Raw genomic sequence first — 23,541 nt, forward strand, 5'->3', positions numbered from 1 at the left:
AAATCATCTTACACCTGGCCTCGGGTCCCCACTGCGGCAGGAAAGTATAATTAGCAGCAAGTCAACAACTTCTACATATGTCTGATTCGCTCGGATGAAATAACTATGCCTCTTGTCTCTTCTTCCTCTTCTCTAAAGCATCCACTCGTGCATCAATCTTCTTGAATGACCAGCTCTCAAATCCAGGGGGGTAGACAAATGGCCGGAGATCAAATCTATGATCATCGGGGCTGTAGCTCTCCGCGTGGTAAGCCGGGGTGGCAACAGTCTGCTTGTGGCGGTTGATCTGGTAGAAATGGAAGAACAATTTCACCTTGTGAGCAATCTCGCGGGGGCTAAGTTTGCCATCGCCACCCCACTCGTCCAGAAGACGAAGAAACATTCCATATGGCCCCAGGTGATCCACTTTTCTCAACATTCCGAAACGCGAGAGTTCACTGTAGGTCATTTGCATGTCGACCTCATCACTTTGCACGTAATTCTCCGTAATCGGCTCCAGTTCGGCCGTTGGGACAGCATCCAGGAAGTCCACGAGGATGGGCATTTCAAAGTCTTTGGACGCCCAGCCGATGAACCGTTTAAGGTCCACTTTACTAATCGACCCAATGGGATTGATATCGGCAGAAGAACAGTCGTATTTCGTCAGATCTGCCCCGATATTAGTATCTTCTACTACAGTTGCGCGGGAATACTCACATCCGCGGAGACATTCATCCACGTTGGAACTTCCAAGAACCAAAAGAGAGCCACCTCCGGGGCGGTTCCGGACCTCACATAGCTCTTGGGCGAAGTAATACGCAAGCACCATTCTGGATCGCGCCTGGATATTCTGAAGAGCCAGATTCGACGTGTTCGAGCCTCCGTGAACTGTAGGATATGGTTAGCATGTGAGTATCTTAGTGTGAAGGCGGACCAACCCTTGAATTTCGGCTCAAAGCCTGTGGCTTGGGTGAGGATGTTCTTCGTCGAGTGAAACATATTATCAATGTTGACATCGGTGTGATACGACCCTATCCGCTCAGAAAGGGCCTTCGCCCGATCGCGGGTTTCTTTGCTGCTCTGGTTCTCCATTCCCATGTAGCAAGTACAGAAAATTTGATTACACAGCTCTTCTGCCGTCTCAGGGAGATTCGATGAGAAGGCGGCAATTCGCTTGACATCGGTGATGACCTGTTCATTTCCCTCCTTGATCGCGGAAATGACCAGACGACACATCGAGTACACAATTGTTGCGGTAGCACAGCTGTCAATTCCTCCGGACAGCGGGACAAAGAAACCAGCGGCCTTGGAGCGCCGGAGGTAATCCCAGAGCCAGCAGGCGGGTCCCAGGGCAATCTCTTCTTCCGGAAGGTGATACCGCGCCGGTCGCGCGGCAGTAGGTCGCAGATCAAAGTCAAGATCCAAGTTGTCGTGAGACAGGGAATAGTCCACCTCGATACGCTGGTATTCCGGTGCCGCGACTGCCTGTAGACCACGCGATGGGGCAAATCTGTAGGCCCGTACTTTCTCGAGATCGACTGTCGCCACAACGACTTCAACCTCATTCAACGAGAATTGGCTTGACTGGCCCACGATGTCACCGTTGACGAAGATCATCGCGCAGCCATCATAGTAAAGCCGATCTCCATCGCACCCAAGTTGGTTGGAATACAAGTAGACACCTCCATTCTTGCGTGTGGCTTCCTGGATGAGGGCAATACGTTCATCCAGCTTCCGAAGTGAGTGATGGCTTCCACTACTGTTGGTGAAGATTTCCACTCCATTAAGTCCCCTAGAATTAAAATATCAGCGTTGAACCATATCAGCCATGAAAATCGAGCATACATGTTAATATGAGGGCTGTTGGGTGTGAATAACTCTTCACATGTCTCAGCCGCCAGGCAGGTGTCGATCGTGGAGAGAACAACATCACCAATGGGAACGTGGCGGGTTCCTTGATGTTTCTGAATCAGCGGTGGAAGGTAGTACTGCTCCACATGTCTGGGCCTGTTCCATGGCGTGAAGAAGCGCATTTCACGGAAGTTGCCATCGTTGGCGAGATACAGTTTTGGGCGAAGACACAAGATCTTGCCGTCCAGAAGGATAGCACGTGCATTGTACCTGCAGTTCCGGTGCAGCAGAGGCAATCCAACATCAATGATAATTCCATGAAGTGACTCATCAGTCAAGATAGAGTACAAAGAATCCCACGAGTGCTCGTATACTTCTGTCTCTAAGAAATGGTCCAAGCAGCCTGGTGTACAGGATTAGCACGATATGAGGTTTTGAATGTAATGGTAGGTCAGACTTGCCGTATCCCGGGATTTCAAGCTCAGGACCGACGCGAAGAGTTGCCCCGGCTTCCTTGGCTTTGATGATACTCTGTTTGATACGCCTCAAATTTCCCTCGAAGTCAAGACTCCACTGGTTCAGGGCACATGTGGCCAATGTTACCAGGGGTGCCATTTTGTGAGTGGAAAAGACCCAGAAAATCAGACACGGATACAAGGATTGAGACTATGCCCTCGAGGTGTCTTAACACTGTGATTGATGCACGGCGTACAGAGTGTGATCCATTGGAAAGTGGCATGGATGTGGGGCAGAGCGGAACAACTGACCTCCGCGGGCTACGCGGCCTTCCCGATAAAGGGGATAACAACACTGGTGTCCTCTAGCATTCAATGCTACGGAATTTTTTTGATTTTCCAATCTTGATCATCAATCAAACTCAGACTAAGTCGCTCATCGGGAAGTATATATTTTAGTACCTGCATTGCCTAGACACTAGTGCAGAAGCTAAAAGCGAATTTAACATGTCAATAGGTAGCTTAAAGTCAGAACTAAAGATCACAGATTTCCTTTTCTCGTTACATGACACACATCTGGATGATACTATATTATACTGTGTTACTACTTGGCTGTATCTGCTTCTCTGTGGCCCCTGAGTCCCGGATTGGGCAAAAGTGCTCTTACAATGTAGTTATGTTCCTTTCTTGTTCCGGAAATCAACATCACAACTGGCTGACCACTTTTCATTCTCATTTCTTTTTTACACGATGGTCTTATAACTGACTCCTACAAACATTTCACATCGGCCAACCCTCAAAAGCTCGGCAAGGCGAAATCTCGGGAAATTTCCTGCCGTGAATCGTGGATCAGCGCAGATCTAATCAGTTTCTGGCTCCGCGCCATGAAACTATAGAACCCCACCATGATTTGGTTTGTTCAATTTCAATCTCAAATAAATGTAATAAGCTAGTGGATTCCCCTGAAGAAAATTCCCGATATTCCTCTCCCATCTAAATCTCTAAATTCCCTCGTCATCGACTGAGACACAAAATGGCTACCACCTCACACGCAGTCTTCCCTGCCAGCACCTCTATCCCATCTACATTCAGCGTATACAACAATGGCTTCTATAGCATCCTCGGCTCTACGCCTAAACTAGAGGTCATCCTGGAAAACAATGACTTTCCCTTCGCCCATGAGGCAAGCGTCTACGTCCCAACAACAGACGAACTATTCATGTCCAGCAACATGTACACCGACCCAGTGACGAATGAAACAAGCATCTCGATCTCTAAGGTCAATTTGACCGCAAACCCCGTCACCTCGGAGATCATCAACTCGACTGTGCCTATGCCTAACGGCGGCGTAAACCACAAAGGTGGCATTCTCTGGACCGGACAGGGCACCATGAACACTACTGGTGGTCTATGGCAGATGTCCGCACAGCCACCGTATGAGGCCGAATTTGTCGTGGGAGACTTCTACGGCCGCCAATTTAACTCCCTAAACGACGTCGTTATCGCTAGCGATGGCTCATTCTGGTTCACGGACCCTATCTATGGCTGGCGTCAGGATATCCGGCCGAAGCCCCAGCTACCAGCACAGGTTTACCGGTATGATCCTACAACTCAGGCTGTTCGGGTTGTGGCGGATGGATTCGGTCGACCAAATGGGATTTCTTTCTCGCCTGATGAGAAGACCGTGTATGTCACTGATACTGCTGAAACGGACGGTGATGGATCTAAAGATGCGCTGAAGCCTGCCACTATGTAAGTTGGACTCTTTGATGGGGTCTTTACATTTCCACCTATGAGAAATATGATGAAGCGATTTGGCTAACATTTTCTAGCTATGCTTTCGACTTGTCAACTATCAACGGACAGCCGTTCTTGACTAACCGCCGAGTCTTTGCTATGCCTGGTGATGGTATTCCTGATGGTCTCAAGGTTGATCAGCACGGTAATGTGTAAGCTGGCTGTGGGGATGGTGTCAATGTCTGGTCTCCTGGTGGCGTCTTGTTAGGCAAGATTCTGGTTCAGAGTGGTACTTCCAACTTCTCGTTCGGCAAGAGAGGGCAGATGTATATTCTTAATGAGAATAGGATCTACCGGGCCCAGTTGAACAGCACACTGCGCAGTACTCTCTGGAAAATTTAATCAAGAATGGCTCGCTATGAACCACAGAGAAATTTCCACTTAGGTACAAGAGGTTATAGAGGTGATGATACAACACAATTCCCTGGCCATGCTTTAAGGTTGTCAGATAGGCTGGTGCATCGGAACTTCCAGGGCTGAGGTCCCGATTCAATGTGAAAAGCGGGGTCTCTACGTCCACGGGTCTACCTAGCTAAGTGTAGTTACAACATTTGAACTTACATACAACCATGGATGTAGCACTGGTACATGTTTCAGGACTTCGGGACTACGTGCAGGTCGATAAAGCGGATGCCTACCTAGGTAGCACCTCAGTGCATATAAAGTGATCATGAAACCTTGGAAGCACATATACCTACTATATATATATATACACACATGATTATATGTATATCGGCAGGTCGCATACATATACATGTGGTCGAAATTATTAGCGCTACCTGGGAACATTTTGAACTTACAGTATGTTCCCATCCATGGATTTTTGTTTTTCGTATGCAGTGGGCGACGACGAGCTACGCACCCACTTAGTAATGCCTTGATACCAGCACCACATGGTGGAGTCAGGCTTACTACATAACGACATCAATCCGACTCTGATTATGTATGTATGCGCCATCAAACCTTAACAGCAGCGCCCAGCCTTGGAATAGCATCATACAGACGGAGTATGTACAGATCCAGATCGGGCACCAATCTCCCCAGTACGTGTCAATTTTTAACTAGCATGGTTTCTAACCGGTCGGACATTTTAGTGGTGCCATGATATCGTGTCATTGTGTCATCTTCCGGGTCAGCTGCAGGTGAAGTGTCGAGGGGCGGAGGGGTGCAGGGGTATCAGCCCCAATTTAGAAATACATTTCGAATTGTGGCAGGGGCCGCATTTTGAGGGATGTATGAATCATCCCAATAGGTAGTCTATCTCCTTCAAGGGAAGGTAGGTCATAGGTCTAGGTCATGTGTTCCTACAACTGTGTCTAGTCACTGCGCTCGGTACCTTAAGATGTTAATACAAGCTCAGAAGCAGCGTGACTGGCTTTCCCACGAGATCCGGCGATCGAGTAACTCTGAGTGGACCGTTCAATGTTTATGACGAGGGCCAAGATACTAGAGGCTATGACTGCCGATGGCTGCTTTAATTTCTCGTATATCGGGAGTCGGTGTAGGAGATGGCGCCGCTGGATCTATGTGGGAGAAAGAAACGAGTGGATGTAGTCTACTAAGTTCTCCTGGTCGGGTCTCGGCTTTCGCTTCCTCTTTCTTTTAGGGAAGCAGGGTTCCACTCCCCTGCTGAACCCCTCAAATTTGCGCCCTTTTTTACTGGATTTGGATTTGGATTTGGATTTGTTTTTTCTCCCCCTTTTTCCAAATCATTTGAAGATAAGGAGAGGAAAAAAAACAATGTTGGAATTACAAACCTCGGAATCTTTACACACGGAAAGATAAGCAGCTGCACTACCGAGCAAATCCGGGGAGAAAATCAGGTCCTTGGCGAAAATAGGTCAAGGCACTCAGCTGGGGAATCTGGTGAGCCTCTTCATTGAAGCTTATTGGTGAGGGCAATGCCGGGTCCACATGGGATGTCGATCATTAACACCCCGGAGTCTCGGACTAAGGCAAGCACCAACAACCAAACATGCTGTTGAATAGTCCGAGAAACGATCCCGGTGACAGTTTGGGCGTGATCTTGTGGAGCTTAGATTGGCATAGCAACGGTGTCAAGCAAGTAAAGTGTAACCAACTATGCAGAGAAAGGGGAAAAGGAAAAAATCCCCGATTCAATAGTGCAGCCAAGTGATGATCCCTTACCTACCCGCAGGGGTTGGTGGATCCATGCGCTTGCGCACTTCCTGATTGCGAATCATGCACATCCCTGTGGACGCGAAATCTATGGGAGCAAATAGGGCAAGACGAATTCCTTGCAATCTCATATTGGACACAGTGGAGCCTCCTGCCGGTGGAGTCCGAGTCCTGATGCGAGACATCACATAAGGGATGTACTAGCTAAGCAACTACATTTCTGATCTCTCAAAGCGGGTCTGCTTGCAAGTCTCTGATCAACTGGACTGCTGATTCTTTGGCTGCTATCCCTATTTTGGCGTTGAGCCACGTCGGGACCCCATCTGCTACTGACATGTGCCTTACATTCACAGCACCAATATGCGGCCTGAAGGATGTTGTGATTGGCCTTTGGCCCCAAGACCTTTTTTTTATCAAGGCGAAAAACCCACTAACAAAGACGACATCTGCATGACCCTCCATTACGGACCCCAGAGACGGAGGAATTCAACATAAATTGAGCCACTTCCGCTGTCTTTCGTAGATATCCTTTCTAGAAACAAAGCCCGCCACGATATTTCGGCCCCTTCGACAACCTCCACCCATTCCGACAACCCTCTTGTTTTTTCCGCCATGCTGGGCCTCTTCTCTCTTTTCATTTCGTTGGCTGCAGCTTACCCTGCTCGAGGGCCATGCACGGGTAACTGTTGGGCCCATGATCCTTCAATGATCCAGCGCGAGTCGGATGGCACGTACTTCCGCTTCTCTACAGGCACAGGTGTGAACATTATGTCCTCGCCGGCACTGAAAGGACCTTGGACAGAGTTGGGTGTAGCCTTGCCCGATGGCTCTAACATCGATCTCGACGGCGCGAACAAGACCAATATCTGGGTATGTAAACAAAGAAATAAAAAACGTATTGATTCACTGCTAATCATCCTTTGTTGGAGTGCAGGCCCCCGATGTTCACTATGCCGATAACACCTATTACATGTACTATGTTATCTCCAAGATTGGTACACAGACATCTGAGATCGGCGTGGCTACTTCCACCACTATGGAGCCCGGTTCCTGGACTGATCATGGTGCCATTGGTATCCCCGCAAACTCCGATTACAACCGCATCGACCCCAACTGGATCGAGATCGATGGCAAGCAGTACCTTCAATTCGGTTCCTTCTGGCAAGACATCTACCAGGTTGAGCTCACGAGCGCATTGAAAGTCGGATCTAGCACCCCTTACCAGCTGTCATGGAACGCCTCCCTCAACCACCGTGAGGAGGGATCTTTTCTGTACAAACACAACGACTATTACTATCTTTTCTTCAGCGCCGGTATTGCGGGCTCATACACCGCAACTACTCCCGCAGCGGGCGCCGAATACAGTATTCGTGTGTGCCGCTCTACCTATGGAACGGGTGGATTTGTAAGTTTTGCGCTCCGAACTGAGCTACAAAAACAATGAGGTAGCTCCGCATATTGGAAAAATACGTCATAACTAACGGGATGATCTGCAGGTGGATAAGGACGGCACTGAGTGTACCAAGTCAGGCGGCACGATGCTATTGGCCAGCCACGACCAGGTCTACGGACCCGGTGGAGAGTAAGTGATGAGATGCCAATCTGCACTCCACAAGGCGTAATTTCTGACCAATGGACATCTAGGGGTGTTCTCACGGACAAAGACCTCGGACCTATTCTGTACTACCACTATTATCCCCTCGCTGAGAAGGAGGCCGGTGGCGATGGCAATGCCGGTTATCGCTACGGCTGGAACGAGTTGGGCTTTACGGACGGGTGGCCGGTTGTCAACGCGGCTTAAGCACACCATAATACCTTAACCTAGGTGATCGATAGCCACTCCACTTTGGGTATATAGTGGAGGTGGTATGACCATACAGTCTAATGCTTATACATATGTTGTTTGTTAGCTCGGCTCTCGGCTGAGATCTCAGCTGACTTTTCTTTCTGTTGATGATGGGCTTCCCCATACCTTTGACTTGTGCGCTGGTTTTACTCGATACCCATGTGTGGCCTTCTGGCACCATCGTGCAATTGTGTCTCTCTCGATACTAATAATCTATATCCCTTGATCTTTATTCAAGGGAATGCACATTCAATCATTTTCTATTTTCATGTCATGTAGAAGATTAAGCAAATTAACCGCTAGGCATTGCTACATAGCGAGGACTTGCCCGCGTGACTGCTACTATATAATAACGGATACATCCGTAAACTCCCAGATCATTTAAGATGTTCTCGATTAACTTCTTTCAAGAGTAACACAACTTAATCACGCCTTATGGGCCTGCATGTTCATACAGCATCTACCGTGTACGTCGCAATAGACTGACGTACACACCAGGCACACTCTTCAAAATGTCTGCTGTGTGCGACGATGCTTGAATCATAAAAGTTCGAAGTACGCAAGTATATCTCCACATCGACGATCAGATAGACCGCTGTGAATGATCATCGCCTCGACTGAAGATTGGGAGGTCATCCCCGCGAGAGGATTCCTCCCTTCACCGAAATTCCTCGGCTACTCTAGTATTATTCAATTTTCATCGCATTCTCTTCATCATTATTTTCGGCCGAGACTGATACTTGAAGTTTTGTGAGAATCTACTTTCTCGTCTGGGCGACTGGTGTTTTCAAACAGTAGAGCTATTACGTAGGAGAGCGTCGATCATAAGCTTTGTTATTCCATCAATTTCAAGTCATATGGCGTGCTTATTTCTCTCTAATTGCCACGATGAAGTGAAAATTTAATGTTGAGTGTTCCGATTTCAATTTTTAATTCCTACTCATCTTCCCCCCTCTATCGCCACCCATCCCAATGAGCCAATTTAACACTTGACGGCATTAGCAACAACGGCCATAACAGCTAACAACCCAGGAAATATCCACGTAAGTAGACCTTCTGAACCTTCCAACTTCGTATTTTGAGGAATGCAGGCGATAATTGCTCAAACTTCACACTCAAAATTTTCTTTGAACCCAAGGGCTCTCCATGGTAAATGCTGTGCACCAGTGCCTACTCTGGCTTCCGGACAACGACGGACCGATATACATCCCAGCAGCATAGCAATATATCGGGTACCTGGGCAGATATTCCAGGGGCATTACAACATACATACCAATGTCGTAGAGAAATATTCATCGTCTAAAAGTCATAAAATCGGAAACAGTCTACGTCTATGAAGAGCCGGCTTCTTATATATAAACAACAACAATTATGCTCAAGACATAAACCGATTTTTTCAGAAGCGAAACTGTCGCTGTTCCTACTAAAAAAGCGCACCAGGAAGCCTTTTGGCGATAGTTATAAGCATGCAAATGACAAAGCAAAGAATGACCCATATTTGTCACATAACAAAACGCCACACAGTCCAAATAAACTCATGTTGTACCAGAATCGTAGGCAATAACCACCACTTTAACAATAATGGAGCCGTATTACATATGTACCAGAGCTAGTCCACCTATGCCCGGCGCAGCTGTTGTTTCATCTTCGATATCAAAATTGGACCCATATATGTCGGAGTCCAGGGCACAGGCAGTTGGTCTAGATCGGCTCAAAGACCGATTGTATCATATCAGCCCTTTTCAATCTTACATAAATGCACGCTGTAGGCATTGTCTCCGCGAGAAACGGACCATTCACGTTGTAACCGCCATCAAATAATTGAGCCACTGATGTTTCTTGCGGCAGACGCTACAAAGCCCAGGGTTAGACTAGTATACGGCTAGACTCCAAATCGGAAGCCCAGCCAATGCTTATCTTAGTGAATCCGTGTAGACCACAGGGTCTCTCTAAGATCCTTAGTGCTCATCTGCCGAGGACTACTATGCTATTATGAGAAAGGACAAAGTAATACCTAGGAAACAAAATGACGGAAAACCTTCAATTCGAAGCGTGATTGAGAGTGAGAATGAAGGAAGAAAGCGAAGTAGATCCAATTGGGTAGGAAGCGAGGAGCGTAAAAGGACAGGAAAGAGAAAAGAGATAAGAGAAAAGAGAAAAGAGAAAAGAGAAAAGAGAAAAGAGAAAAGACTCAGGTCCAAAGGCCACTTCACCCATTTACAAGCATTGATGCTCGGATCAAATGTATAATGGTTGAAGCAGTGGGCTTTATCTTTCGGAGAATTAGGCTTGGAATTTCCCCCTTTCTGCGGGGCGTCTTTTCATGGCATTCAGATTTTGCATTTTTACACGCTATTTACGATTCCGTAGCTTCAAATAATTGAATATTCTTATTTTGCAAGTTCAAATTGACAGACTTCTAAATATCATATATGCCTAATTCTTTCTTTTCAAGCTATGGCATATTGGGTTTGTTAAGCTTTGAAGAAAAATCTTCCTTATCGTGTGGGGTCGGATGTGTCCGAACCTTTACCCCCTTTCATTGGAGAAGATCATCTGGTAACTAATCTGCTTTGGAATCATGCAACTGAGAGGAAGCTATCTTTTTGGACCTACATGTACATTTGTATTTGACATTAAGCACATTTGACTGAATAAGCAATAGGGGCTCGTCTTAGTCATTTACCATACCGCCTTGACGTATGAATGTTCGCTTTGATATGATTCTCGATCTCATAATTTTAATGTTCCGAAGCCTGATCGACCTGACTCGTCCACTTGTAAATTCTTCATATGCATGACATTTGAGTATATGACATTCTCCCTAGTTCGTGTCTTCCCTCAAGTGCTAGATGGTTCTAGTGGTTAAGGGGAGCCCCTGGACCACCTAGAGTCCCTTGAATGTGCAAACAACATTACCTCAGCTACAAACAAAAACTGCAAAGAAATCACTACTTATTGATATGAATTAGAAATGAAATCTTTTATCCAATGTTGACGTTTCCGCCCCAATTGCTGCTTTCTGAGTTGTGTTCAACTGTTTGTGGTTGACTCGGACTCGGAGAAAACTTCCCCGGAGCCTCGAGCTGGCCTTTTCTGACACTTTGTGTACTTCCGGGGTTCTCGACCTTCACCTTTCTCTCTCTTTCCACCCACTCCTCCATTCTCTCTCTCCCTAAACTCCATTTCTTTTCTTTGGGGACATTGCCTGCGGGCATTTCTGTACATTTGTTTTTTGAGTGCTTGGTCCATCATATTCCTATCCTGTTCCGCCCCATTCTCCGGGGAATTGCCAGTCAACTCGCTAGGCATCGCAATCACTCCCGAACCTCAATTCGAAAGGTGAGTCCTGCTCCGCACCTGATTTGATCACACACCCACCTCCCTCGCCTGCCTACCTCCGACCCCGAGGTCCCGAGACCCCTGGAATTTGTTTCCGCCGCAATACTGATTTGGTCTAGTTTTGATTGTAGGCTACGTTTGCTCGGCCCTATTGCCTCCATTAATCCCTGGTCCCTATCATCGCTTTCAATTGTGTCTGTTCATAATGGCCGCCGAAGCGTCAACCACCACCAATGGTGCCTCCAAGTCTCTTGCCGCCATGCTGGAGGAGCAACACACTCGTGATGACCACCGTGTCACCGTTGAGGACGTCATCGATGAGGAGGATCTCAAGCACCCGCCGCCATCTCTGTTGAACAGCCAAGCATCCACTCCTCTTCCCCCTGTCTTGAATCCCGCCACCCCAGCAGAGACCGCCACCCCCTCCCCAATCCCCAAGCCTGCGGGCAAGAAGACACCGACATTTGATGTACAGTCGGAGGAACTTTTCCCGGCACTTGGTAGTGGCCCTAAGCCTGCTGCTCCCGCAGCGGCCACATGGGGTGCGAAGAAGCCATCTGCAGCAGCCGCTGTGGCCAATGGCCAGCCCGCTAAGCCAACGGGTAAGTAAACTCTCAAAACATAAACCATAGTCTGGGATATTTTGGTTTATTTAACTATCAATAGACACCCCCCGAGTTATGTCTCTCCCTGGCAAGCACACAGAGCAGCTTCGTCTTGCCCCCTCTCAAATGCTTCCCCGCGGTCAAATGAAGAAGCCCCTCCAAGATATCCTCCGTGACATTTCGCGGAGATCAAAGGCTACTGTTGCTATGCGTAGTGGCCCTGGTGGAGCCTTTGTCTTTGAAGGCAAGGGCTCTGTTGACTCCGTTCGTCAGGCCCTGAAGGAGGTCGCGCAACAGGTTGGATCCAAGGTATGCAGTCATAACTTCCGTCAACGGCCCTTATTTTAACTTTCTGGTCTCTCAGCAATCCGTTCGTGTCCCCATTCCTACCTCCGCACGAGCCCACATCATTGGCCGCCAGGGCGCGGTGGTTCAAGACATTCAGTCACGTACTGGTGCTCGCGTTCAAGTCCCCCGTGCTGATGGCAATGCCACCGCCGTCGAAGATGATGACGATACAATTGACGTCCTGATTGAGGGTGATGCAGTTGCTGCCGAAATGGCACGCCGGGAGATTGAAGCAATTGTCAAGGAGCGAGGCTCGAGCATGAGCTTGCGCTTGAAGACCGTCCCGCCGGAGTTCTTCCCATTCATTGCTGGTGCCCACGATGCGGCACTTCGTGAAATTGAGGAGCGAACAAAGGCACAGATCAACGTTCCTCGTTACGACACTTGGGTTTCGCAGCCCCCTCCCCAGGAGGCCCACCCCGGGCAAGTGCAGTTCGTACCTGTTGCGGACAAGCACATTCTGATTTCTGGAGAGCGTGCCGCAGCTCAGGAAGCTCGTGCAGAGATTGAGCGTGTGGCGGCCGAGTTGCAGCGAAAACTAACTCTCCGCCAATTGGCGATCAACCGTGGCCAGCACCAGTTTATTCTTGGAAATGAGGCCGATGCTTTGCATCGGTTCTATGAGCAGACTGGCTGCGCAATTATCTTGCCCCCTGCGTCAGATGACAGCGAGTTCCTCACTATCACTGGTCCCGTTGACCAGATCGAGGCTGGTATCAACCATGCGATGGATCTTGCGACTAGCATGCAGATGGCAAGCATCGACTTGTCCCGTCAGCACCCTAATGCCCCTGCGGGTCCTCACGCCCATGCTCGTGCTCTGACCCAGTACCTGCAGCGTCGCCAGGTCATCAAGCAGCTTGAGTCTGCTTATGATGCACACATCGCCCTCTCCCCGAGTGTCGAGGGCCCTGTGGCCTGGGAGGTTTACTCCCGGGATGGCAAGAACACTATCCGTGCTCGCTCGGACATCATGAACCTTGTCCAAGCTCACCCTCCGTCTCGTCTTCGCCATGTTCCAGTGGATCCATACTTCCACCCCTACCTGCGCTCCCGCAGCGCGAGCAAGCTCCAGGGTGACTATGGCGTTCATTTGCTCGTGCCCGAAGACATCAACAGCCCCGAGGTTGTGCTTGTCTACGAGGGCCCCAACTCCTCTGCCGCAAACTTCGAGGTCCCACGACAGCGTCCTGCCCCGGCGGAGATTGCTGCATTTGAGAAGTCCTTGTTAGAAGCCCAATCTTTCTTGTTGAGCACTCTTGGAAACCAGAGTGATATTGTTGGCAAGTCCGTTTCTGTTCCTGCCAAGTATCAGGAGAAGATCCGCAAGTTCGTCATTCGCGAACAGGATGCCAAGGGTGAGGACAGCATCCCTGTCCGCGCTATTGTTGGTGAGCCTAAGGGATCCAAGTGTGAAATTTCGCTGCGTGGACCCTCAGAACTAGTCGCGGAGCTCGCTGCCAAGCTCGAGGCGTTCGTTGTGGAGCAGGAGCAGGATGACCTGGAGCGTGGTTACACCAACACCTTCGACTTCCCTCAGAAGTTTGCCAACTTCCTGATCGGCAAGCGCGGCGAAAACATCAACAAGCTGCGCGAGGAATTTGATGTTGACATCAAGGTCGAGAATGGCAAGGTTGAGGTCAAGGGCCCCAAGGCCAAGGCGGATGCTACCCGTTTGCGCATTATCAACATGGGCAAGAAGTGGGAAGATGAGACCACCCACATTCTTAAGATTCCTGCCCAGTACCACCGTGAGCTTATCGGACAGCGGGGTAACCAGGTGAACCGTCTGCAGGATCGCTACTCAGTTCGTGTTCAGTTTCCTCGGGCAGCTGCCTCTGCCGATGAGGTCGCCGAGACAGGTAGCGATGCTGGTGTAGCCCGCAGCCGCCCTCAGCAAGCCGCTGACGAGGTCTTTGTGAAGGGCCCCAGCAAGGGTGCTGATTCTGCTCGCGATGAGATTCTCAGTCTGTTGCAGTGGGTCGTTGATCACTCGCACAATGCCACCATCTCGGTCGCCCAGAGTCAGGTTGCTTCGCTGATTGGTCAACGTGGTCGTGAGATGGATAAGGTCCGAGCAGACACTGGAGCTCAGATTGACGTACCTGCCGCAAATGATGAACCGGATGCATCAGGCCGTGTCCAGATTCGCATCAAGGGAACTAAACAGCAGGTGGCCGAGGCCAAGAAAATCTTGCAGCAGCGGGCCACCGAGTTCGATGCTACTGTCACCAAGTCCATTGAGGTTGAGAAAAAGTACCACAAGGCTCTTATTGGCGGTGGTGGTATGTTTCCCTTGCCATTCGACTCATTTTGTGTATTTTACTAATGTCTTGTAGGTGCCAACATTCGCAAGATTGTTGTCGACGCTGGTGGTCCTAGTGATGGCAGTGCCGCTCGTATGGTTCGCTTCCCCAAGCCTGACAGCACCGAGTCCACCATTCGTCTTGAGGGTAATGGAAAGATCGTCGACAATATCATTGCAGCCATTGAGGAGTTTGTCAAGGAGCGTGCGGATCAGGTCTCTGAGACTATTGATGTTCCCACTGCCCAGCATCGCCTACTCATCGGTCGCGGAGGTGATACCCGCCGCGGTATTGAGTCGAAGTTCAACGTCACCCTGGACATTCCCAAGCAAGGCTCTGGCCGCACCGATGTTAAGCTTAAGGGCGCCAGTGCTGCGGTCGCTGAGGCGAAGGAGCACATTCAGGGCATGATGAAAGACCAACATGCTGAGACTGTTTTCGTCCCTACTCACCTCCACCACGCTGTTGCTGACAATGGTGCTTTCTTCCGCCGCCTTCGCAGTGATCACCACGTCACTGTTGACCATGCCGGCAAGTCTGTGCCCAACCACCCTGCTTCCGAGGAGACCCGCAGCTCTACCAATGGCACATCTCTACCCCTGATCACCGATGACCCTAGTGAGGCTACAGACGCCCACTCTTGGAAGGTTATTGACAACAGCCTCACTGCTGATGCTGATACCACTCCCTTCCCGTGGGTCCTTAGTGGCTCCCCAGAGAACGTCGCAAAGGCACGCGCCGCCATCGAAAAGGCCGTGAGCGCTGCTAGCCAACAGTCCGCTACTGGCTACCTGATTCTGCCTGACCCCAAGACCTACCGTTTTGTCGTTGGACAGGGCGGTAGCCAGATCAATGCGATCCGGAAGAAGACTGGCTGCCGTATCAACGTGCCTAAGGACCAGGCTCGTGGCGAGGCCATTGAGGTCCGCGGCAGCTTGGCTGGCCTGGAAGAAGCTAAGGACATGATTTTGGAGGCTGTGCAGAATGGCCTGAATGGTTCTGCCTCCGTCCGGTCATGATCTTCAGGTCCGAATTCTTTGGATATTCTCGCTCAAGGCATAAACGACAGAACATATCGAGTTCGAGCATATAAACCATAATATCCTCCAGCGTGGGAGCAGGGCATTCTTGCGTTTATTTTTGGTTTATTTCCCACCCTCTACTTACCGTATTTTCTTGTATTTCCTTTTATTTCAAAAGAATGATTCTCTTCTTTCTTCATGCAGCCTAAGATAGCCAGCCAAGTGTTGGCTGAAACCCTCGATCAGTTACAACAAAATTGAACGCATTGATCCCTTAACGTATTTCACAGGCGGGTCGCGCACCCCCGAGTACCATAGTATATGTGATATTAAGTACCCTGATATCTCAACAACCATACTCTTAATCAGTTCTAGTATTCACCGATAGATATTGATAAGGACTTTTAGACGCATATGTCCATTTCCAAAAATCGAATACTGTACATATTCATCAATTAGTATCACAACACCTAAAATCACGCCTTGAACTGGAACAATATGTATATTGCAGTGATCAGATCATTAAAATTCTCGAACTGCCTAAAGTGCCTCATTACATTCAAAGAACTATGCTTGCAGGGAAAGTTCCTATAGTGTACTATTTCTAAGATAATAAGTTGTAATATTTCGCATTTACTATGGTGTTATGGGGTGCGCGACCCGCTTGTGTGCGCGACCCGCCTGTGAAATATTTTAATAGATTAAACGTATGTTAACGAGAGAACAGTATTGGTAAATGTATACCCGATCCCGTCTAGCCCGACCAGGGACATGGCCATACCTCGAATGTATCATGTTTCTATAGCCTAACCAAATAGCTTATAGACTTTCTACCAAGGCATCTATATCCCCTATTGAGCTACTAAATAGTGTCGAACATACGTATAAGTGAAGGCCATATTATATCTTATTCGAGCCAGACCTAGAGTGAGTTCAAAATCGTTAATCAAATTGAGGACCTTAACAATAACGCCACAAACATGATGTACCCCGTGTGGCTTATTTGGTTCTTTGACCTGCGATCATCCTTTCCTCGAACAGCCACCACCATCATCACACACGTAAACAATGACATCATGGGTCATGGAGTGTCAGGTATCAGCATATGATTATATATTAGAATCCGCAGCAGTCTGCTCCTTCCACATGTCAAATAAGCCTACACTATTCGAATCGATCCTGAAATCATCCGACTTGAATTCAAATCCACTCAAATCTACCTATTCATAATCAAATCCATCAAAATGCCTCTAAACAACTCCCAAGACAACGGCGTAACAGGCGCCGCCAAATTCACTACTTCGACTGTTGGAAACATCGTCGGTGGACTGAGTCGCACAGTGGGCGGCGTCACTGGTGCCGCAACGCGCGGAATCGGTGATACTTTCACCAGCGCTACGGGAAGCACGGGCAAGCCCGTTGGCGATGCACTGGGAAGTGTAGGAACAGGAGTTGAGGACGGCGCGAAGAGAGTTGCAAAGGGAGTTGAAGATGCTGGGCAGTGGAGATAACTTTGGAATTGAATGTGATTAACGAGCTGTATTGTTTGTCTCCGCTGTACGTCTAATCTTTCTATCGATCTATTGAATCTATATGTAAATATCTACCTTCCCAACATTCGAATGATTGAACGTTTGAACCATATACCCAAAAATTAATAAAAACGCACCAAGCAACAGAAATCCAGTCATATATTCACGAGAAATGCCCTCCGATCCACCTGCAACCCCAAAGCCATAAATGCGCCAAAGCTTCCACAGGTCATGAATACCGGCCCCCAAAATGCAGGAACAAATTTTCCCACGAGAAGATACCGCCTCATAGACCAGTACCGAAAGAATCCATAACCCAAACACCACACCCCCAGTACCTGACAAAGTCTCGCTGACGAAACAAGAGAATGACCGGACATATGCCCTTGAGCAGGAATTGCAGAGCGAGCGTCCGGACCCTGATTTGGAATTTGAGTGGAAACCTGGCTCTGATTCTTCTGATTCACAGCCATCTCTTCCAGCTGCGCGGCAATGGGCGGCGCATGAGGCCCAAGGCCGAACTTCGAGCAAAGCACCCGGTCAATAGCATCTAGTCGGTCTAAGGCCAGTGCCATGGCTGCGAAGCCGAGGCCAGCGCGCGTCCATGAAAGGAAGGTGCGCTCGTTAGCATGATGGTCGCGCTGCTGGGAGCCTGTGTTTGCGACTCGCGCGGGGATGAAACGGCGGAGGATAGAGGCTACCATCCCCGCTTGATGAGAATTTAGGCTTTTTGGAATGAGTTTATGGGAGGGTTTGATATGGATTTTACAGGAGATCGAGTACTCCGTGGGGATCGGAGCATTTCGGGGATCTTTCACGTGGAGAAAATTGCATTTTGGGATTTGTTGATGCCCGTATCTAATCGTTCTTGATTTGACTACAGTATCTAGAGGTCTTATAGTTGTTTGTAATGTGATGAACAATTCTTTTTCTGTCGTCATTCTCCATTTTACCTCTATAGACTGGTGTAAGCGATCAGCAGCCTCGGCTGTAACGTTTCAGCGCTTAAATGGTTAGTTTCCTGCGCTCTGATTGGTCAAGTCAAAACAGGCTTCTATAAGTCCCCGGGCATGATCTGGATATTCTACAAGAGGAATCTGATCTGAAATTGATGAAATTACCGCTTCCAATATAGGTTTGGTATGCCGTTCTAGTACCTTTCGACGAGCTGATGAACCCCCCGCCCCCAACAGTCCTTCCAATTATCACCTTTTTATTCTTTTTATGTATACTCACGTGACGTATAATTATCTGAAAGGAAGGATAATAAAATATACGCTGTGAAAGGAAAATTACGCGATAATACCAATTTTTACTCCGTGGAACTCCGACGGATCAAACGACTCGCAATGTCATCTTGGCAGGGTGGGAACTTTCGTGGATCCGGATCCCGGAGAAAGGCAATCAATTTTTTCCGACAAGGTGGTCCTGAAGCTAGTCCTAATAGTGGGAGTGATCTTCAATCGGAGAGCTTTGACACATTCATTGGCACCTTAACTAACTAAATAAGGTAAGAGGGTTAATCAGCAGATCGGTATAATTTTCATTTTATGTAGCGTTGTCTTGTGTAAAGCGGGCCTGAGTGGATGATATTCGGGGGGTTGGTGGAGTAGGCGGAGAGTTTCATGTGTTCCAGATTCCAAGTTTTTTAAGCGGTAGTAGTCTGCTCCAATCTAGTAGGTACATCCAATATCAATGGTAAAGCGCTGGTGTTGCCTTTCAAGGTTGATAACACTGGCATCTAGAAAGCTTCTAGCTAAGAAACAATGAGACAAGTTTTTTTTTTTTTTTTTAGGAACCAAGCTGGTTATCGGTATTAAAGCAAAGGGTCATTGTCTAAGCGAAGGCTCTGCCAAATAGTGTGACCATTGATTCCAAGGTTGTTCGCAGAGTGCCGTCGCTAAGTATTATTAGTTGACTAAGAGAGAGACGAGCCAGCGTAAAAAGTCCGTCCGTCAGTCCGTCCGTCCATTCGTCCGTTCGGCAAGCGAGGCCAAGTGGATCCATTTTGTTTCGATTCAACTTTACGGAGTAATGTCTATTGACGATAATGTATTATGATTGAACTTCTTTCTCCCCGCTAAATACTTCCACCTCTTTAACATTAAATCCCAGAGGCAAACTTACTAGCGGCGCTCTCTTATAAGTCTCCATGTTGGTGAAGTCTTTCATTTGATAAAAAAATGCCATTCTGAAATTCTTATGGTGACTGCAATAGCAGAAAAAATCAACATGCTCATCGCAATCGTGAAATTGGCTAAACTTCAACCCACGAGCCGCATTAGACTGTCCATATTGAAGGGCTTCCCTATGCCTGTCGGGTCGTGGATGACTGCTGAATTCAAGTTGTTCCGATGCCGAGAGAATTTGGGGAGAAAAACGTGAATCAAACCCCTATATCTTCCAGGGATGGCATCTGAGTTCACAGTCCCGTTATGAAAACGTGGGAAATGGGTCCAACCATCGATCGAGTTGGTGAACTATTATTTAATAAAGTTTCGGTGCTCCCCGAAACAGAAAAGTGCATTGAACTAGAGATCTAGGGTCTCCGCTTAGCGCTTGCAATTATGGATCCTTGCTCGATCAAATTGCCTGCTGAGATGGATTTTCTTCAGCCACATAGCTGAAAACAGAAAGTCGCTCCGTCCCGTCAAAGCGGAGTAGTATGTATGAACAGGCCAGGAACCAGTGGACCACGGTGACCAAGTACTCCGTACCCACAGTAAAAGTCAAAGCGTGAAAACTGTTCGAGACCCATCAGATTGGGATATGGTGTGCCCCACAAATCTCCCTTGTAGATCTAGATCGTGCAGCCTTATACGGAAGGATGTTTCACCCATTTCCCTAGGATATTATTGACCAGTAAAGAAGAATGCAAGTTACTACAGGAATGCAAGATCAACGGCAATTTATCCACAAGGAAGTAACGTACATATACGTGAATCGCTCTGGTCATGGAGACTGGGGTGAAGTGGGTAATTTTGAATCATTTACCATTCTAGAAGTTAGTGGAGATACTAGCTCATGATTCAGCCACCTGCTCCATGACCCACGTATATCCGACAAGTGGATGAAGCAGTAACCCTGGAAAGAGTGGAAAGTATTCTTGTGCAGTTGTTTGTATGCATGTTGTTTCTGTATTAATGCTGTTATTTACTCAGAACACAGCAACTGTGAAAGCTACTATTAGATGGTTGACGTGTCACTCAAATGGGATTCCATATAGATCACTGAGCCTCGTCTCGAGGTGAAGACAGTATAAGGTGGACAGCTGGGCATCTCTCTTGAGCCGCCTCTACCCACTAGATAAAATTCAAGGACCACGATTGCCGGTGTCAATGAACTTCTGCATGACTAGTAGCTCCACAACGGTTTGTATGATCTCATGGTATGTTTCATGTTTAAAAGTACGGAGTAAATAAGAAAATTAACGCGCCGTCGTTTCAGGCAGCCAGTACAGTGAGGAGTACTCGGGTACTTCGGGTTTTCCTGACCCGCTAACACGGCAATTCATACTAATCCACCTCGTACACAGTACGAGTGGCGCCTATGATAGAAAAGGATTTGTGCCATAGGCGAATAAATCTCTGCTTGTGCCTATGTTGAATAATCCAATTTGTTTGTCGCTCTCTTTATTTTTCTTCAAATTCCCATTCGCTTCATTTGCAAAACACTCTTTTACTCAGACCAGAAATGGATGATCACTCACTCAACTCTGGCTCACTCCAACCTGCCAGAGCTGGGTTTGAGAGATCAGCGCATGAGCCCACCGACACGCACCCACGAGAAACACCGCGAAGAGCCAGACCACCTCCGTTGAGAGCTTTATATCATCAGACTCAACAGTCTCTTCCACGTTTGGATGCACCAAACCAGCCCATCGGCCAACATCCAAGATTTTTGATTGCACACGCTTCTCAAAGGAGCGGGAATGGTTCCGAGACCTTGCCTCGACAAACAACACATGTGAGAGCCTTCTCGCAGCCGCAATCCCCGACATATTGTGCAAGTCCAACCGGCGCATTGACCCCTCGCATTTCAATCACAACCGATGATCTATTTGGGGAAACTCCCCTCTCATCACCAAGCCATATTCCTGACATTCCACCATTTCCGCCATCATTTCAGAATCCCCCGCTGCCCCAGCATGATCACTATCTACGATCTGCCGATCTTATTGCACCTCTCAGCACTCACCGCAGTCTGAAGCCTCACAGCCCCGCCGTCTCAGAGACTATCCCCAACAATCGTTATACTATGGGATCTATCGCTTCGAGCCAGGCTATCCCCAGCAATCGTTATACTTTAGGATCTATTGCTTCGAGCCAGGCTATCCCCAACAATCGTCAGACTTTAGGATCTATTGCTTCGAGCCAGGCTATTCCCAACAATCGTCAGACTCTAGGATCTATCGCCTCGAGCCAGGCTATCCCCAATAATCGTCAGACTCTAGGATCTCTCGCTTCGAGCCAGGCTATCCCCTCCAGCTGGGAATTTGAACCAGCAGAATCCGGCATCTTCGGAGCCAATTTGGATGCCGAATGGGAAGGAAACCAATATGCCCTGCAAAATGACAGAACATTTAGAAGAAGCACTATTTTTGGGAAGAAAAACAACCCAGCGATGCGCACGAATTCCAAGTCCAATCTCATCTCTTCAGAATCAAGTCCAACCATAATACCACCGCCACTCGCCATTTTGAGATCAAACCAGCACTCAAGAGATTCCATTGACTTTTATTCAAAAAGTCAATCTCGGAGGGGTTCTGCTTCCACCACAGGGAGCGAGTCTGTCAAGAGTATAGATCCCGAAAAATCGCATATCGTGCACCAATTTTCCCACCACAATGAGCAGCTGGATTTGGAATGTTTGGAAAAAGAGCCAGAGGCGCTGCCCCAATCTGTGCCGACTAGTAGCCTCAAAAAATTCAATTGCAGCAAGCCTCTTTCTCCGGATATAGGGGCCATCCGCGATACAGAGCCTCGTATCAGTCACGCGAGCTTGAGTAGTCTGATACGACGTGCTGTTAAAATGGCTACGAGCCCTAGGATGGCTTCGATCCCAGATGAAAGCCGAGCTAACAGCCGAGCTGATCTTCTCGGTAAGTGCAGCAGCTTCCTTTTTCTTTTTCTGCCATAACATGAAGTCTGATAGCTTGTGACAGGAAATCACTGCAACGACTCTGTGTCCGAGATCATTGATTCGTTCCCTACACCTGGTTTATCAACTCAAAATGAAAATAAACACTGGACTGCTTTATTCGGACGCTCCAATCTACGCTTTGTCGAAAATATCAATACCGAAGAGAAGACACCACATGCCACTTCCCCTACGACTCACTACCGCAGCTTGCGACGTTGCTGTGGCCTTTCCCCGACCATGTTTACGATTCTATGCATCGTGATCGTTCTCGTCATTCTTTCTGCCATTCTCCTTCCTGTTCTTCTTATTCATCATTCAAAGGCCCTGTCGTCTTCTTGTGCCAAAACCACGCCCTGCTATAACGGAGGAGTCAGCGTGTCAATCGGTAGCAGCTGCTCCTGTGTCTGTGGCAACGGATTCACAGGCTCGAACTGTACCACCAACGGAGACAGCAATTGCATTACATCCGACGTCACCTCAAATAACAACGCGACTATGGGTTCCTCACTCCAGACCCTGTTCGCGGATTCAGCAACAAAATTCAGCATCAACCTTGAACCTGATACCATTCTGGCTTTGTTCAGCTCAAACAACGCATCTTGTACAACGGAGAATGCGCTCGTTTCTTTCAGCGGGGTTCCAACTAGTAGTGGCACCGGGGATACCTTCACTACTCGATCCGCAGCCACCAAGAATGGAATTCTATACGATGACTCAAACGCTAGCAAGACCGCAGCCAAAGCTTCCAGGGAGAATGATACAATCGTTCCATCTAAGGTACTAGAATTCTCAAAGGTCGCTGTGCTCTATATTCTTGAACAGACAGGCTCGTTCACCAATGCCGACTATACGAGGCGAGCCATTTTTTCATATATGGTTCACGATTACAACAGCACAGTACACAACTCGATGCAGGTTCTGGGAAATTATGAACTGGACTTTGAAAACGAATCCATCACTTTACCCAATGGGACTATGATAGGAGGATAATTTGAGTCTGGTTTTGGTGCTGCAAACTGTCTGCTAGAACATGAGTTCAAGTTTTTGAACCCTGGTGAACAAATCTTCTCTGTGATCATATTCAAAAAACGATTTTATAGATAATCATTCAATGTATAATATTTTGCAACAACATATCAGACGCTTTGGTAATATGAAAAGTGCAAGTGTGGTATCT

The 23,541-nt window shown here is 48.0% G+C and overlaps 7 protein-coding genes across 7 annotated transcripts; 5 read left to right on the plus strand and 2 right to left on the minus strand.

Annotated features, from left to right (window-relative positions):
• Positions 1-103: 103 nt before the first annotated feature.
• N7520_006391 (uncharacterized protein) lies at positions 104-2,445 on the minus strand (the record flags this gene model as incomplete). The annotated part of the gene is made up of 5 exons (XM_057140325.1): positions 104-648; positions 697-867; positions 918-1,771; positions 1,825-2,233; positions 2,292-2,445. 5 exons carry the CDS (start codon positions 2,443-2,445, stop codon positions 104-106), a joined length of 2,133 nt encoding a protein of 710 aa, XP_056994331.1.
• Positions 2,446-3,318: 873 nt separating this feature from the next.
• On the plus strand, positions 3,319-4,238 carry N7520_006392 (SMP-30/gluconolactonase/LRE family protein; the record flags this gene model as incomplete). Its single annotated transcript, XM_057140326.1, has 2 exons — positions 3,319-4,037; positions 4,118-4,238. 2 exons carry the CDS (start codon positions 3,319-3,321, stop codon positions 4,236-4,238), a joined length of 840 nt encoding a protein of 279 aa, XP_056994332.1.
• Positions 4,239-6,833: 2,595 nt separating this feature from the next.
• On the plus strand, positions 6,834-8,022 carry N7520_006393 (uncharacterized protein; the record flags this gene model as incomplete). The annotated part of the gene is made up of 4 exons (XM_057140327.1): positions 6,834-7,091; positions 7,156-7,626; positions 7,718-7,803; positions 7,866-8,022. The coding sequence occupies 4 exons, from the start codon at positions 6,834-6,836 to the stop codon at positions 8,020-8,022; spliced, it is 972 nt and encodes a 323-aa protein (XP_056994333.1).
• A 3,592-nt stretch (positions 8,023-11,614) lies between these two features.
• N7520_006394 (putative RNA binding effector protein Scp160) lies at positions 11,615-15,687 on the plus strand (the record flags this gene model as incomplete). Its single annotated transcript, XM_057140328.1, has 4 exons — positions 11,615-12,011; positions 12,076-12,323; positions 12,379-14,647; positions 14,702-15,687. The coding sequence occupies 4 exons, from the start codon at positions 11,615-11,617 to the stop codon at positions 15,685-15,687; spliced, it is 3,900 nt and encodes a 1,299-aa protein (XP_056994334.1).
• Positions 15,688-16,934: 1,247 nt separating this feature from the next.
• On the plus strand, positions 16,935-17,201 carry N7520_006395 (uncharacterized protein; the record flags this gene model as incomplete). Its single annotated transcript, XM_057140329.1, has 1 exon — positions 16,935-17,201. The coding sequence occupies one exon, from the start codon at positions 16,935-16,937 to the stop codon at positions 17,199-17,201; it is 267 nt and encodes an 88-aa protein (XP_056994335.1).
• Positions 17,202-17,377: 176 nt separating this feature from the next.
• N7520_006396 (uncharacterized protein) lies at positions 17,378-17,926 on the minus strand (the record flags this gene model as incomplete). Its single annotated transcript, XM_057140330.1, has 1 exon — positions 17,378-17,926. One exon carries the CDS (start codon positions 17,924-17,926, stop codon positions 17,378-17,380), a length of 549 nt encoding a protein of 182 aa, XP_056994336.1.
• Positions 17,927-20,915: 2,989 nt separating this feature from the next.
• On the plus strand, positions 20,916-23,354 carry N7520_006397 (calcium-binding EGF-like domain-containing protein; the record flags this gene model as incomplete). The annotated part of the gene is made up of 2 exons (XM_057140331.1): positions 20,916-22,323; positions 22,387-23,354. The coding sequence occupies 2 exons, from the start codon at positions 20,916-20,918 to the stop codon at positions 23,352-23,354; spliced, it is 2,376 nt and encodes a 791-aa protein (XP_056994337.1).
• Between the last annotated feature and the right edge of the window lie 187 nt (positions 23,355-23,541).

Source organism: Penicillium odoratum, assembly GCF_028828045.1.
Source record: "Penicillium odoratum strain IBT 22623 chromosome Unknown utg000005l_segment0_segment0, whole genome shotgun sequence".
NCBI classification, from domain to species: Eukaryota; Fungi; Ascomycota; class Eurotiomycetes; order Eurotiales; family Aspergillaceae; genus Penicillium; species Penicillium odoratum.